The 14,623-nt window shown below is 38.6% G+C and overlaps 1 protein-coding gene across 1 annotated transcript; it reads left to right on the plus strand.

The window, feature by feature from the left end:
* The first annotated feature begins 350 nt into the window (after positions 1–350).
* LOC102813686 (type II iodothyronine deiodinase-like) lies at positions 351–14,405 on the plus strand. Its single transcript, XM_006864754.1, has 2 exons — positions 351–619; positions 13,761–14,405. Exons 1-2 carry the CDS (start codon positions 398–400, stop codon positions 13,935–13,937), a joined length of 399 nt encoding a protein of 132 aa, XP_006864816.1. The 5' UTR covers positions 351–397; the 3' UTR covers positions 13,938–14,405.
* Positions 14,406–14,623: the final 218 nt, after the last annotated feature.

A 14,623-nucleotide genomic window follows, 5' to 3' on the forward strand; every position in this document is an offset into this window, starting at 1 on the left:
GGTGCTTGGAGCTGAAAGTAGAACTGCTTGTCTTTAACGGACTCAGAAAGGAATAACTGGATGAGGAACAAGACACGCCAGTTGTGCCAGTTGTTGTTGTGTTTTTTAAAACATCTAAAATTCTGAAAAAAAAAGAAAAAAAGGCAACAGCTCCGAATTGAATGAATTGATGGGTACACTCCAACTGCTGGGCCGAGAGACTGAACTTGGTCTGGCCATTACTGCTTCTTTGAAAGAGGAGACAACTTGCGCTTCCTTTTAATTTAGTTTTTCTCCTTCTTCCCCCACCCCACCTCCCCGCTTACCTTCCCCACCCCCTCTACTGCCACCCCCTTATAAATAAGAGGGTGAAGGGGAGCCAGAGCTCACAAGGGAACTGATTCAGGAGACAGAGAAGATGGGCATCGTCAGCGTAGACTTGCTGATCACACTGCAAATTCTGCCAGTTTTTTTCTCCAACTGCCTCTTCCTGGCGCTCTATGACTCAGTCATTCTCCTCAAGCACGTGGTGCTGTTGTTGAGTCGCTCCAAGTCCACTCGCGGAGAGTGGCGGCGCATGCTGACCTCCGAGGGACTTCGCTGTGTCTGGAAGAGCTTCCTCCTGGATGCCTACAAACAGGTGAGCCGCGCAGCGAAAACTTTCTGCCTAGGTCAACAAGATCCAGGGTTGGGACATTTGGGACTGGAAGCGTTCAGGAACACAGGGGTAACAGTTGTGAACCTCTATCTGGGAGGCTAATGGTTACAATACTGTGTTTAATTCCTACACCTGTCACACAGGTTGGATTTGACAGGCAGGTTAGATTTGGGGGGATGACAGGTATTAAAGCCAAATGATCCCGTGTGTGTGTGTGTGTGTGTGTGTGTGTGTGTGTGTTCGCATGTGTGACCTAAGAAGTCTATGTCCAGAAGGTCATTCACATCTAGCTGCAGTTTTGGTAGTAGAGGATATTTGTACTTGTAGCCTAACTTCAGGAAAATTCCGAAAATAAATGTGTGGGGGAATGGGCCTACTGTCTTTATTCTGCTGTTATCATAAACTGGAATTGCATTGTTTTGTTCCATGAGAGGTTATCTGAGGTGTATTACGGAAGGTACTGAAAAGCAAGAAAAGAGAAAACTCTACACAGAACTCTGAGTGAGAATAATAGGGTCACAAGTAGTCTTTGGCTTAATAGTTGCTTCATTTCTGTTAGAGAAGGAAACAAACCGTGTGTACCGTCTTCTGTTTGATTCGGATTTGAAGTCTATTAAGGAGTCCTGGTGTAGTGCTGTGGGACAAACACTGGACTGCTAACCACAAGGTCAGCTGTTCAAACCCAAGAGCTGCCCCTCCAAAACACTATGAGTCGGGGCTGACTTTATAGCACTTAACAACAACAACAACAATGTGGCTAACAGGCACCAAGTCCAGAATTAGTGGATACTCATTTGCTTCAGGTCAGAAAACTGGTTGTCAGAAACCCAGACTTTGAAGGGGAAGCTAAGTAAGCTGTCCTTTCTCAAAAGTAAAATAAATTGTTTTAGAAAGTGCAAATGGGTTCATTACCATCTCAAAGCTGTTCTAAGGGTGCAGTGGCCTCCCCTACCTGTAGAGGTCTGGCTTTCTCAACGCCAGAGTTCCTCTTCTTTGTTTCTAAGTGAAGAATGCACTTCAGCATTTGTTTTTCCGAGATATTAGTGGAACACCCCCAACTCATATGTTAAAAGGCAAGGAGGACCATTTTGATATAGGGCATTTGACACTTGACCACTTCCTACGTTGCCATTTGATTCCTGAATATCCCTGAGCTTAAGAGGAATAAACTAATTTGGCAAACACCCTCCCACTGTTACTGAGTGAATACCAATTTATAGAGACTTTATAGGACAGAGTAAAACCGCATCTTAGGGTTTCTGAGATTATAAGTCTCTGCAAGAGCAGAGAAGCCTTATCTTTCTCCTTCAGAGCAGCTGGTGGGTTTGAACCATGGATCTTACAGTTTAGCAACTCAATAGTTAAGTTAGCCCACTGTGCCACCAGGGCTCCATTCATTTGGCATTTGGCAAAAATTGTCATCAAAACAGACAAACTTGGTTTTCCCGTGCAATCTTGAGGATTTAACCCTGGATGCAAGGAAAACTCTTTTAAAAGAAAGTGGGAGCCGGGTGTGCAATAAAGAGGTACAGGAGAGGCAGCCCTAGGACCACCACTACCTGTTAGGGGAGTCAGGGGGAAGCAATTAGAATTCCTGATGACCCCATGAGTCAGAGTAAAACTGTGCTCTAGTAGGGTTTTTAATGGCCAATTTTAGGGAAAATCAGAAAAAGGCAAAGGGAATGAGTCCTCCAGAAATAAACATTAGAAAATAAAGCTATGCATCAAGAAATAAAAAGAAGTAACTTCTAGTTAAAGAGAATTCAGTTTGTTCTACTGAAAATCAATGAAATGTCCAAGTAGAAATTAGTTATTGAGAAATTGAGAAAGTTTTACTACAATGCTTGTTTTTATTATTGAGAGTAACCTTGTATTTGTTGTCCCAAACAAATGTGAATAGCTAGCAAGAGCACTTATGAGTAAATGGACATTGCTTTATAAGAATATGAATCAGTGCCCCAAAGTTGTAACAATATAAACTCCTAGTAAGGAAGCTAATGAGATGAGCATTTCATTTCCACAAACGTATACATTCACAGTGACATTTTTCTGTGTCATTTTTGGGGTGGGGGTTTGGAGGTATGCACACAGGAGCCCTAGTGATGAAATGGTTATGCTCTCAGATGCTAATCGAAAGGTTGGTGGTTCAAACCCACTGAGTGGTTCCATGGGAGAAAGACGTGCTTGATCTGCTATCTGTTCCAGTAAAGGTTATGACAATAAAGACTAGAGCCTAGAAAGCCCAATTGGGCAGTTCTCCTCAGGGTCCTAGCTGAGTCAAAATCAAGTGAATGACAGCTAACCAAAGTAAGGGCTACACAAATATGTCAGGCATGGTATTGATTAGAAAGTTCCTCACTCTTCATGCGTATTCTATATGACGGCTTTTTTGTCTTTTGAAAAACCACTCATTGACTTTGGTCTTTGGAAAAAAATAATTTCTTGGGAAATTTTTACTTATAAGTATATACATTTTACATAAATGTCATCTCTCCTGTAAACAATCAGGATTGTAACATTATGTTACCCATAAATGTTAAGTAAACTTGTTTCTCCCCGTTAAGAAATTTGTTGAAATAAAAAATGGAAGAACAAACAAGATGTCGCCTTAATAAAATTTTTATTCATTTAGTTTTTCACAAATGGGTTGCAGTATTTTATTATTCATTTTCCTGGAATTAGAAAGCATGAGTGATTTGTTTTCTTCCTTTGCATATGGTTTGTGTATTCCTCTGACAATGTTATTATGTTTGCTTTTAATGATTAATGTAGCAGCTACCATGAGAAGAACCATCTCAAGGACTCATACGTTCAGACACCGGACTGGACTGGGTGTGTAAGAAGTGAAAACATTGTGAACACAGCTTGCACTGAACTTTGGTCTCCCTTTGTCTCCCAGTATGACAAGGGTGGTGATGGCTGTGGTGGCATTTGAGGCCCATTCATACAAACAGGTTGAACCTGAAGGCGCTTCTTATCTGTGCCACTGTCTTTGGCTGTAGGTAGCCATTTGTAGAGACATATTGGAGAAGATTCTATTTGAAATAACAGGAAAGTGTTTCATAATCCTAATTTTCATTATCTTGGGGGTTGCCATACTGGTGTGGCGCTGTGGGTTAATGTACCAGACTGCAAAGCTATTTGAACTGCAAGGTTGTTGGTTCAAGCTCACCAGCTGCTTGTCGGAAACCCTATATAGGGTCGCTATGGGTCGGAACCGACTCCACGGCACTTAACAACAAAATACCGGAAGCAAAGTGTTCCTGGCATTCAGGGTGTATGTATATGTGATAACAGTTAGACATGCCACTTTTAATTTTCCTTCCCATTGAATGTCAGATAGTTGCGAAGACACTTAGAGACAGTAGAATGAAAGTATTATTCCTGTGTTTTGTCCTCCTAAGAGACAACAGAGAAATAAAAATAGAACAAGATGAAATGAACACACATGTGTGTAAGACTGCTAAATGGAATTTAAAATTAACTGTATAGAGAAACTTTAATAATTTGGGTTCAGTTAGAGAGAATTCCCCTGCATGATTTTCATTGAAAAGGAGGTTTATAGAAGCTATGCTAGTGATTCTGAGGTAAATAACAGATATTTCTTATTTAAGTTTTCTTAGTCAATGTCATGCAACTGAAACACTGCCTCCTTATGCTGGTGCCCAGAGACTCAAAAAGTGCAACCAATAAGCAAACTACCCTGTCTGGGAACCTGGCTCCTACCTAAGTGAAGTGTAAAACACAGTATAGATGCTGACAAGTAGTTTAGATTCTGCACACTGAATATTACAGTGACACAGAAAACATATTCATTTGAACATATAATTTTGGTTTTGAAAGGGTCTCTCTAACTTTCCCCTCCTCCTCTTCATTCACCTCCAAGCCTTTTGACACTAGTTTCTAAAATGGAAAATGGTCCTCTTAAGAGAGAAACATCCCCAAAAGCACACAGAGAAGGCCTTAGCCAGAGCTTGTCTGTCAAATGATAGTGTTCTAAGCTATACATTCGGATTCCAAACCAGATAGACAGCAAAAAAAGGAAACTGAGCTCAGAGGAAGAAGTAGGTAGTTTATTATTAACTTAGATTTATTCAGCCAATCTGAATGTCGATAGTTAAATCATTGCTTAATACTTGTCTGGAAAGGTTTTTGAGGACACTAATGCAGGCTGGTCAAAGAATTAGGACACTAATGCAGGCTGGTCAAAGAATTTGAACACTTCTGATCATTCATAAAGCCATTTCTGGGCTTTGTTTAGCAAGAAGTATGTGTAAAAATTCTTCTGCCAAATACCTACCCCCAATTTTTATCATTTGCTTTACTTTCTATCATGAGATTCGGTGATAATTTTGTCCAAAAGCCTTTCTCATGCTGAGGAAAAGAAAAATAGGTTAGTAGTATATACTCCGTTTCCAGCTTCTACTTGATGAATGAGTCTTTATTTATTCCCTCTCTCCCTGCATTTCACAATTCACATGCTAAAGCAGTTTTATCCTCTTTCCCCTGCAGTGAACACAGTCAGTGAAAGAATCCTAGCATTGAAACAATCAAATTTATATAGATGTATTATATTATTGCTCATATTCATATTTATAAATTTGAATTTATCCTCGTGATGGCCTTTCCTTTGAAAATGCAAACTCTTTATAATCTTCTTTCTTGGTGTTGTATTGATGTTTATTCAGAAAACATAAGTAAGGCCAGCTGTAAGAATTCAGATGAGAAAGTCAGAGATGATGATATCACATTTTACATCACATTTTACGTATGTCCTTTGTGATCCTTTTAAAATAAAAGGACTCTTTGGGAACATTGGGACATCAAGACCCATGATGCTTGAATCAGTGGAAATGATGGTTCTTGTGTTTGGGCATTAAATACTGGGCAGGGTTCTCTTTGGAGCAGCTAATGCTGGCAGGGAAAGAGGTACCGACCTAATTACTCTTCCGCAAGAGTAAAAAATGTCTTTTGAATGCCTCTTTGGCAAATATGTCTCATTAAGGACAAAAACTAAACACAAACCCTCTAAGAAGGAGAAATTAAGATGATAGGTAACTTGTGGCCAGGAGACTTTCTGTGCCACTGTGGGAAATTAAAACAAAGTTCGGGAGTACCAAGGGATAACTTGTTTTTGTTGAGTTTCTTTTCTGCAGCCTAAATGTTATTATGAGACCGACTTTATTTTCTTCATCATTTTGGCTGTTTGTCAAGGAATGCTTTGCTCCTGGGGAAAGCAAAGAATCTTCCATCATTGAAGACAATGGTGATTCTCCTAGTCCTTCTCTGCAGGGTGCATTACAGAGCAAACCAAGACCACCTCCTTTTTAAACTTAGGTTGTAGTATGAATTAAATGCTCATGGAGATAAAATGGGAAGATGAGAACTTGAACAGTAATGTCCTTTTAAAAGATTTTTTTTTTTCATTGAAAGGAAACAATTATTCTTAAAATTTCTAAAGTGTTTTATTTATTGTTGCCAAATTGGCTTCCATCCATTTTCAGTAAAGATGAACACACATTTTTGACTAGAGTTTTCCTGGTGCAGTAATTAAACTCTAGGTTGCTAATTGAAAGGTCGATAGTTCAAATCTACCAGCTGTTTCGTGGAAGAAAACTGTGGCAGTTTGCTTTTGTGACTGTTGGAACCTAGGGAACCCTGTATAAGGCAGTTCTACTCTGTCCTGTAAAGTCACGATGAACAGAGTCAGCACAACAGCAAAAAGTCTAAACTTTTGCTTTTAATAGATGATGCTTGAAAAAACAATTGGTCTACTCACATATGGGCTCATGGATTTATTAATAGCATATATATGTTTTATTAGTAGCATATATATACATTTTCTCATGAATAAGGATATTTATTTATGGCATTCGAATCTGTAATAGGGTACCATGGCTGTTCAAGAAAATAAAATAAGCGGCCATATTTGTTTTTCTATGCTGACCTACGGAGATGATCACGAACAGACAGACCCAGAATACTGGATACTGATGATGGGAATGTCTTACAACAGAGTTCTAAGACTCACATTTCTAAGTGATCTGTCTCAGTGAACTCATCCATCACCCAAATATGATTGTATTAATTTCTGGTGAGGTTATTATTAAATGTAAAATTCTTTACTGGCCCCAAGTTAGAATTGTAACAACTATCAATTCAGTCAATAATTCATACAAAACAAATTTTTTAAGATTTCCCAGCTTAACAAAATGCTAAATTTCTATACAAAAAGCATTATGCATTTTTGACTTCTCATTTTTAAATTTAGAATGATAAATGTTGTATTTGTCTTAAATTTTCTAAGGCAAGCTGTTGTCTTTGTATTTTGGAGAGAATGCTGTTGGGCTGCCAAAAGAACCAACAGATCCGTGTTGGAAGAAGTGCAGCCAGAGTGCTCCTTGGAGGCCAGGATGGCCAAACTTCATCTCTCATGCTTCGGACATATTGTCAGGAGGGACCAATCACTGGAGAACAATATCATGTTTGGTAGGGTGGAGGATCAGAGAAAAAGAGGAAGACCCTCAACGAGGTGGATTGGCCAGGTGGCAGCATTGATGGACTCAAGCGTGGCAACAGTAGTGATGGTGGCCCAGGATCAGGCAATGTTTTGTTCTGCTGTGCATAGGGTTGCTATGAGTCGGTACTGATTCGATGGTACCTAACAACAACAACAACAACTGTTGCTAAACTATGTATTATCCCTAGAGGAAGCATAACATACTTTAACTTTCCAAGAAAATTAGCTTCATGTAACAAGAGCCACCTGTGACTGAGCATCTTACTAGGTTACTCAGTCCAGAAATAGTACAAGGGTCAACCAAACTGCCATGATTAGAGTGTAGGGGTCAGTGGTCTGTTAACTATGATCATGCAATTGTTCATGGGTCTCAGAAGTGATTCCAGAAGTCAGATGGATATTTTCACCTCTACAAACCTCAAAGATTCTTTTTTCTCTGTATTTAGATTACTTCTTAATAAGAAGCTGCTGCAACAGTTAATGAATTCATACTTCTCTGTCTCAAGCATTCAGGTCTTTATATCACAGTATGTTAGAAAAAACAGCACACCATGGTTAAAGACAGCCCTCCTTGAATGATTATTGCTATTTTAAGTGGGTGAGGTTTAACAAGATAAGATGATAATGCTATCAACAACTTAAATCTATAAATAACTGCAAAAAAAGTCCATAGAATAAAAGGCATAAAATATTTCAAAATACCTTCTTTAAACTAAATGCCTTTAATATCTCAGATGTAGTTGTTGTTAAGTACCATGGAGTGGGTTCCGACTCACAGTGACTCTTCAGTGTTTCCGAGGCTGTAAATCTGTACGAGAGCAGAAAGCCTCATCTTTCTCCGTGGAACAGCTGGTAGTTTTGAACTGCCAACCTTGAGGTTAACAGCACGATTCGTAGCCACTACGCTACCAGAACTCCTTAATATCTCAGATGTTATATTAAATTATCTAGTTAAAATTGTTGTTTTTAAGCATCATTGAATTGCTTCCAACCCATAATGATGTGGTATAGGATTTCTGAGGGTTTAAATCTTTGCGGGAGCAGAAAGTCTTATTTTTCTCCTGTGGAACAGTTGGTGGGCTTACACCACTGACGTCACCTTGATGTGCAGAGTCCAGTACTTATCCTTGCTCCACAGTTAAAATTAGCATATTAGATTTCTCTGTCTGCTTTTCCTAGCAAATTAATCAAGAAAATTAATATAATAGAATAATGTTTTCCCCTAGTGATGACTGAAAACAAATGTGATCATTTAAATCATATCACGAGCTTTTGAGAGAAAATTTGTTCATTTCAAATGAACCCCTTGCTGAGAATTTGCCTTTCCACTCCAGATATACTGAATCAGAATCTACATTTTAAACAAGATTTCCAGGTGATTCTTATGTATACATCAGGGGATCAATCTATAAGAGTCACCTGGGGATCTTGTTAAACTAGAGATTCTGATTTAGTATCTCTATGGTGAAAATACAAATTCTCAGTAGAGGGTTGTACCTGAATGAACCCATTCAAGTCCTGTTTCTAACCAGCCCTTCTAGGACTTCAGAAAGGAGAAAGGTCTTCTTTCTCATGAGTTAAAATGGATTATACATTAACATTAGACAGAAGATCCTGACCAAAAGCCCTTGAGTGCTTTATTACAGCTTGGATTGTTGAGTCTTTAGCAATTCACTTTTAAGTGACTTCAATTAATAGCAGTGCAATATGTGGATGTATTTAGATGAGGGAATAAGTTGATCCAGTTGGTAGTGTTTTGTAATATTAAACATATTGTATAAAAATCAATTGTACTGCTATAAGTTGTCCCTAATGTTATTGGCTTTGATTAAACCATTCTGGAAGAAGATCCCATTGTGTTAATTCAAACTGAAGTAATTGGCTCTTTTATGCTGCCTGCTTTTTATGATCAGTTTACAAATCCAAATGCCCACAAACTTTTTCTTCAGCTATTTAAGCCATATGCAATTTGACAAACAGAACAATTTTTTCTTCTGTACTTCCTCTACCTGAGTATTTTAGAATTCAGAGGGACTTTCAATTTAGAAATTAAAAGTGAATAAACTGTGTGGAATTTTTGGGTAATGCTAATGGTTATGTGCTCTAGTACTAGCTGAAAAACTGGCGGTTAGAACCCACCCTGATACAAGGCAGAAGACAGCCCTACTGATCTGCTTATGAAAGGTCACAACCTTGCAAACAAATAAAGGTCACATAAGCAAACCCTATAAAGCAGTTCAAGTCTGTCCACATAGGGTTGCCATGAGGAAGAATCAGCTTGACATCAAGTAACAATAACAGATACAATATATGGCATAAAAATAAATGGTTTGTGACTTTCACTATAAAGAGGAAAAAAAAAAAAGACACTCATGAAAAATGAGAAATCAATCGAAAGTAGCATTCTGGAGTAAAGTTGTATGTATAAATATGCATATATTTATGGAAATGGTCAAGTTTTATTCATAGTAACTGTCAGTGTAAACAGAGCAGTTAAAATATTCCGAGAGAATGCTAGACTGAGGAAAGCATAAGTCTCTCAGGATAATTTTTTAAACATAGAACTTCCTAGGAAAGATGGCGTTCTATTTTACATAGTGGGTTGTTGTTGTTAGGTGCCTTCAGTGACCTTAAGTACAACAAAATGAAACATTGCTGGGCCCTGAGCTGTCCTCACAATTGTTGTTACCCTTGAACCTGTTGTCGCTGCCGCTGTGTCAACCTAGCTCATTGGGAGTCTTCCTCTTTTTTTTTGTTTTCTGGTCCTCCACTTTACCAAGCATTGATGTCCTTCTCCAGATATTGATTTCTCTTGATAACATGTCTGAAGTATAAGAGATGAAGTCTTGCCACTCTCACTTCTAAGGACTATTCTGGCTGTATTTCTTTCAAGACAGATCTGATTATTCTTCTGGCAATCCATGGTACTACTGTTACTCTTCTCCAATATCATATTCAAATGCATTGATTCTTCTATGATCTTCCTTATTCATTGTCCAACTTTCTTATTCATATGAGGCGATTGAAAACACCATGGTTAGGTGCACCTTCCTCAAACTGATACCTTTGCCCTTTAACATTTTAAAAGGTCTTTTGCAGCAGATTTGCCTAATAGAATATGTCATTTGATATTATGATGTTGATTCCATGAGTTTTGATAGTGGATCCAAGTAAAATAACTCTTTGACAACTTCAGACTTTTCACCACTTTTCATGATGTTATTTACTGGCTTATTTGTGAGGGTTTTTGTTTTCTTTACATTGAAGTTCAGTTCATACTGAAGGTCTTTGATCTTCATCAGTAAATATTTTAAGTCTTCTTAGATTCCAGCAAACAAGGTGTTATCATTTGTATATCATAGGTTGTTAATGAGTCTTCCCCAATTGTGATATCATAGTCTTCTTCATATAATCCAACTTCTTGAATTATTTTCCCAGCATACTGATTGAATAAGTGTTGTGAAAAGATACAACCCTGACAAACAGCTTTCCTGATTTTAAACCGTTCAGTATCTCTTGGTTCTGTTCTAAGGACTGCCTCTTGGTATATGTACACGTTCCTCAGGAAAACATGTTCCTCAGGAAAAAAAAAAAATTAAGAAAATTAAGTGTTCTTAGCAATAGTATCCATAGTTTGTTATGATCTATACAGTTGAGTCCTGATGTGGTGCTGTGGTTTAATGCACTAGACCACAAGGTCAGTTTGAACCTCAAGGTCGGTGGCTCAAACTCACGAGCTGCTCCTCAGAAATCCTTTACAGGGTTGCTATGAGTTGGAACTGACTTGATGACACGTAACAACAACAGTATAATTGAAAGCCTTTGCATAGTCAGTAAATCACAAGTAAACATCTTTCTAGTATTCTCTGCTTTTAGTCAAGATCCATCTGACACCAGCAATGATATCCCTAGTTCTACGTCCTCTTCTGAATCTGACTTGAATTTCTGGCAGTTTCCTGTCAATGGACTGTTGCAAGAGCTTCTGAATTATCTTCAACAAAAATTTACTTGCATGTGATACTAATGATCTAACTCTCTTTGTAATGGGCACAGATATGGCTCTCTTCCAATTAGTTGGTGAGGGAGCTGTCTTCCAAATTTCTTGGCATAGATGAGTGAGCAACTCTAGTGCTGTATCAGTTTGTTGAAATATTTCAATTTGCATTCTATCATTTCCTGGAATCTTCTTTTGTGTCTTCAATGAAGGTTGGACTTCCTCCTTCAGTGCCTTTGGTTCTTGGTCAAATACAACCTTTTGAAATGGTTGACCTTTGACCATTTCTTTTTGGTACAGTGACTCTGTATACTTTCCATCTGCTTTTGATCCTTTCTGCATCATTCAGTATTTTCCCCATAGAATACTTCAATATTTTCAGTAGAGGCTTGAAGTTTTTCTTCAGTTCTTTCAGGTTGATAAATGTTGAGCATGTTTTTCTCTTTTGGTTTTCTACTTCTGGTCTTTACACATTTCATTATAATACTTAACTTTGTCTTCTTGAGCTGCTCTTTGAATTTTTTTGTTCAGCTCTTTACTTTCTCATTTCTTTCCTTCACTTTAGCTTCTCTATGCCCAAGAGCAAGCACCAGAGTCTCTTCTCTTTTTTAAACTTTTTATTGTGAATTCATTGAAGATTTGCAGACAAGATAATCGGCTTTATAGTCAACAAATTATACACTTTATTTCATCTCAATGATTATAATCCCTTCCCTGCAACAATAGTTATCCTGCCTTCTGTGACTCCCCATTTATGTCTTATATTTCACAAATGAACAAAGCAAAAATATTTTATGTACACATATTGTTGTTGTTATGTGCCATCGAGTCTGTTCCAACTCACAGCAACTCTGTATAAGGTTTCTAAGGAGCAGCTGGTGAGTTTGAACTGCTGACATTGTGGTTCAAACTGACCTTGAGGTCAAGTGCTTACCCTATGGTGCCATATAGAAAACAGAAATTGTATGTTCATTTAAATATCCAAAGGGCACCTTCTGAAAGCCAGCATCCTGTCCACAGGTACACAGCGATGCTCAATCCATAGGCCTAGAGCCTGCAGCTGCTCTGTTTCTCCATGCCACTGCCTCTTCTCTCACCAGTTTTCTAGGTAGGGATCTCACGCTCCACTCATGCTCTTCCTGATTGATGGTCCTGGGATCGTCTGCTCCTGAAACAAAAGACAAACTACTCCCCCCTTTTAATTGCACATCTTCTACAATTACAGTTGTGACCATCACAATTAATCCTGCCAACAATTGAATCACGAAATCCTATCAGCATCATCTCCTATTCCCTTTCACCAGATCCATCTGGGAAAAGGTCAGAGTCATCCATTTTAGTCTTCTTCTTTTCTTTCTAATGACCTTTTGCACTCTTCCGGTATGATGTTCTTGATGTCATCCTGCAATTCTTTGAATGTTTTGTCATTATGTTGTTGTTGTTTAGTGCTGTCAAGACACCTAGCAACCCTGCACAGGGTTTCTGAAGAGCAGTTGGTGGATTTAAACTGCTGACCTTGTGGATTGAAGTCCAGTGCTGATCCTACAGTGCCATGCCAGAAGTCCCAGTCATAATGGGTAGCATGTAATGACAGCATTCACCAAAACACTGATTTTCAGTGTACACACCTATTTTCCTCATGTTACCTCCCAATCTCTGTATGAAGAAGGTAGTCATCATTGTCACTTTACAGATAGGAAAACTGAAGCTACTAGGAGGTTAAGTGGGAGCAGTTCTTCCTATAAATAGAGATCCCTAGCTTTTCTAGTTCTGGCCAGGAAAAAAAATCCTATCATTGTCTATTTGTTGTTGTTGTTAAGTGCCATCAAGTCTGTTCGGACTCAGGGATCTTGTGTGGGTTTTCCGAGGAGTGGCTGGTGAGCTAGAACTGCCAACCTTGTGGTTCAAACAGGTTGAGATGAAATGAATTCAAATTATGTAAGAAAAATGATGGTCCTGTCTAAGTGTTGTGTTTTTGGTTTTTTGTTTAAGTTCTTTTTAAATTCAGAAGTGGAATTCAAAAAGAGGCACTTTGTCGCCAGACACTGATAATTTGTCTTAATTTAGACCATTCACTTTTAACTTTTAAAATGAAGTCAATTAATCATTTGTTATATAATGTGAGCAAAGCACTGACAGGAAGGTCAAGAGAGTGAAGAATATCAGCCTCAACTTAATTATGAGAAGCATTAACAGCAGTGACTTCAATGATGAAAATAATTACTTTAGTTCCTACACAGAATGGAAAATATTTTTATTCTCTTCAATAAAGGAGCTCTGGTAGTGTAATGGTTACGAATCGGGCTTCGAACCTCAAGGTCAGCAGTTCAAAACTACCAGCTGTTCCACTCACGTAAAGATTTACAGCCTTGGAAACCCTGTACAGAGTCGCTATGAGTCGGAACCGACTCCACGGCACATAACAACAGCAATAACAGTCTTTACATTAGCTGTCAAGATGCCTTTTTACACAAATCAAAATATATTTACCACACGCTCTGAAGGAAATACCAGTTTTTTTTAAGTCAATTGAATTTATTTGGGGTGAATTAAAGAGGCAGTGTGTTTAATGTGGCATTCTCTCCCTCTTTCTTTTGTTTTGCCACTAGGTGAAATTAGGTGAAGATGCTCCTAATTCCAGTGTGGTGCATATCTCCAATTTTGAAGGAGGTGACAAGAGTGGAAATGGTGCCCAGGAGAAGACAGCTGACGGAGCAGAATGCCACCTTCTTGACTTTGCCAGCCCTGAGCGCCCACTGGTGGTCAACTTTGGCTCAGCCACTTGACCTCCTTTTACTAGCCAGCTGCCAGCCTTCAGCAAACTGGTGGAAGAGTTCTCTTCAGTGGCTGACTTCCTGTTGGTCTATATTGATGAGGCTCATCCTTCAGATGGTTGGGCGGTGCCTGGGGACTCCTCTTTGTCTTTTGAGGTGAAGAAGCACCAGAACCAGGAAGACCGATGCGCAGCAGCTCACAAGCTTCTGGAGCATTTCTCCTTGCTGCCCCAGTGTTGTGTTGTTGCTGATACAATGCCAGTGTAGCATATTGGGTAGCCTTTGGTCATGTGTGCATTGTGCAGAGACAGAAAACTGCGTATCTGGGAGGAAATGGTCCCGTCTGCTATAATGCTATAATATTCAAGAAGTGCAGCGTTGACTAGAGAAGAATTTCAGTAAGAGATAATCAAGATTAGCTGGTTAAATAGAGCTTATTGTTTTAAAATATGTAAACAAAGAAAACTAAGAACTGAATTCTTTTTTTCAACTAAATCCCATTGCATCACTGAAAGACAAGAATTTACATACATATCAGAAGAACATCAATCAATACTTATTCACCATTCAAATGATGTTTGGCTAAATAGCAGCCCTATCCCTCTCTTCCTAGAGAAAAACCTTCAGTGAAAAGATCTCAAGATGGAGAAGAAGAAACTCTTATTTAGCACGTGCTCATTTTGCCTTGAGAAGGCAAA

Source organism: Chrysochloris asiatica, unplaced genomic scaffold (genome assembly GCF_000296735.1).
Source record: "Chrysochloris asiatica unplaced genomic scaffold, ChrAsi1.0 scaffold00070, whole genome shotgun sequence".
In the NCBI taxonomy this organism is placed as follows: Eukaryota; Metazoa; Chordata; class Mammalia; order Afrosoricida; family Chrysochloridae; genus Chrysochloris; species Chrysochloris asiatica.

Excerpts from the sequence above, each read along its gene's own strand:
- LOC102813686 (XM_006864754.1), top strand. The coding sequence starts at position 398 with ATGGGCATCGTCAGCGTAGACTTGCTGATCACACTGCAAATTCTGCCA. Across the intron at positions 620-13,760 it reads TCCTGGATGCCTACAAACAG|GTGAAATTAGGTGAAGATGC; the intron begins GTGAGCCGCGCA and ends TTTTGCCACTAG.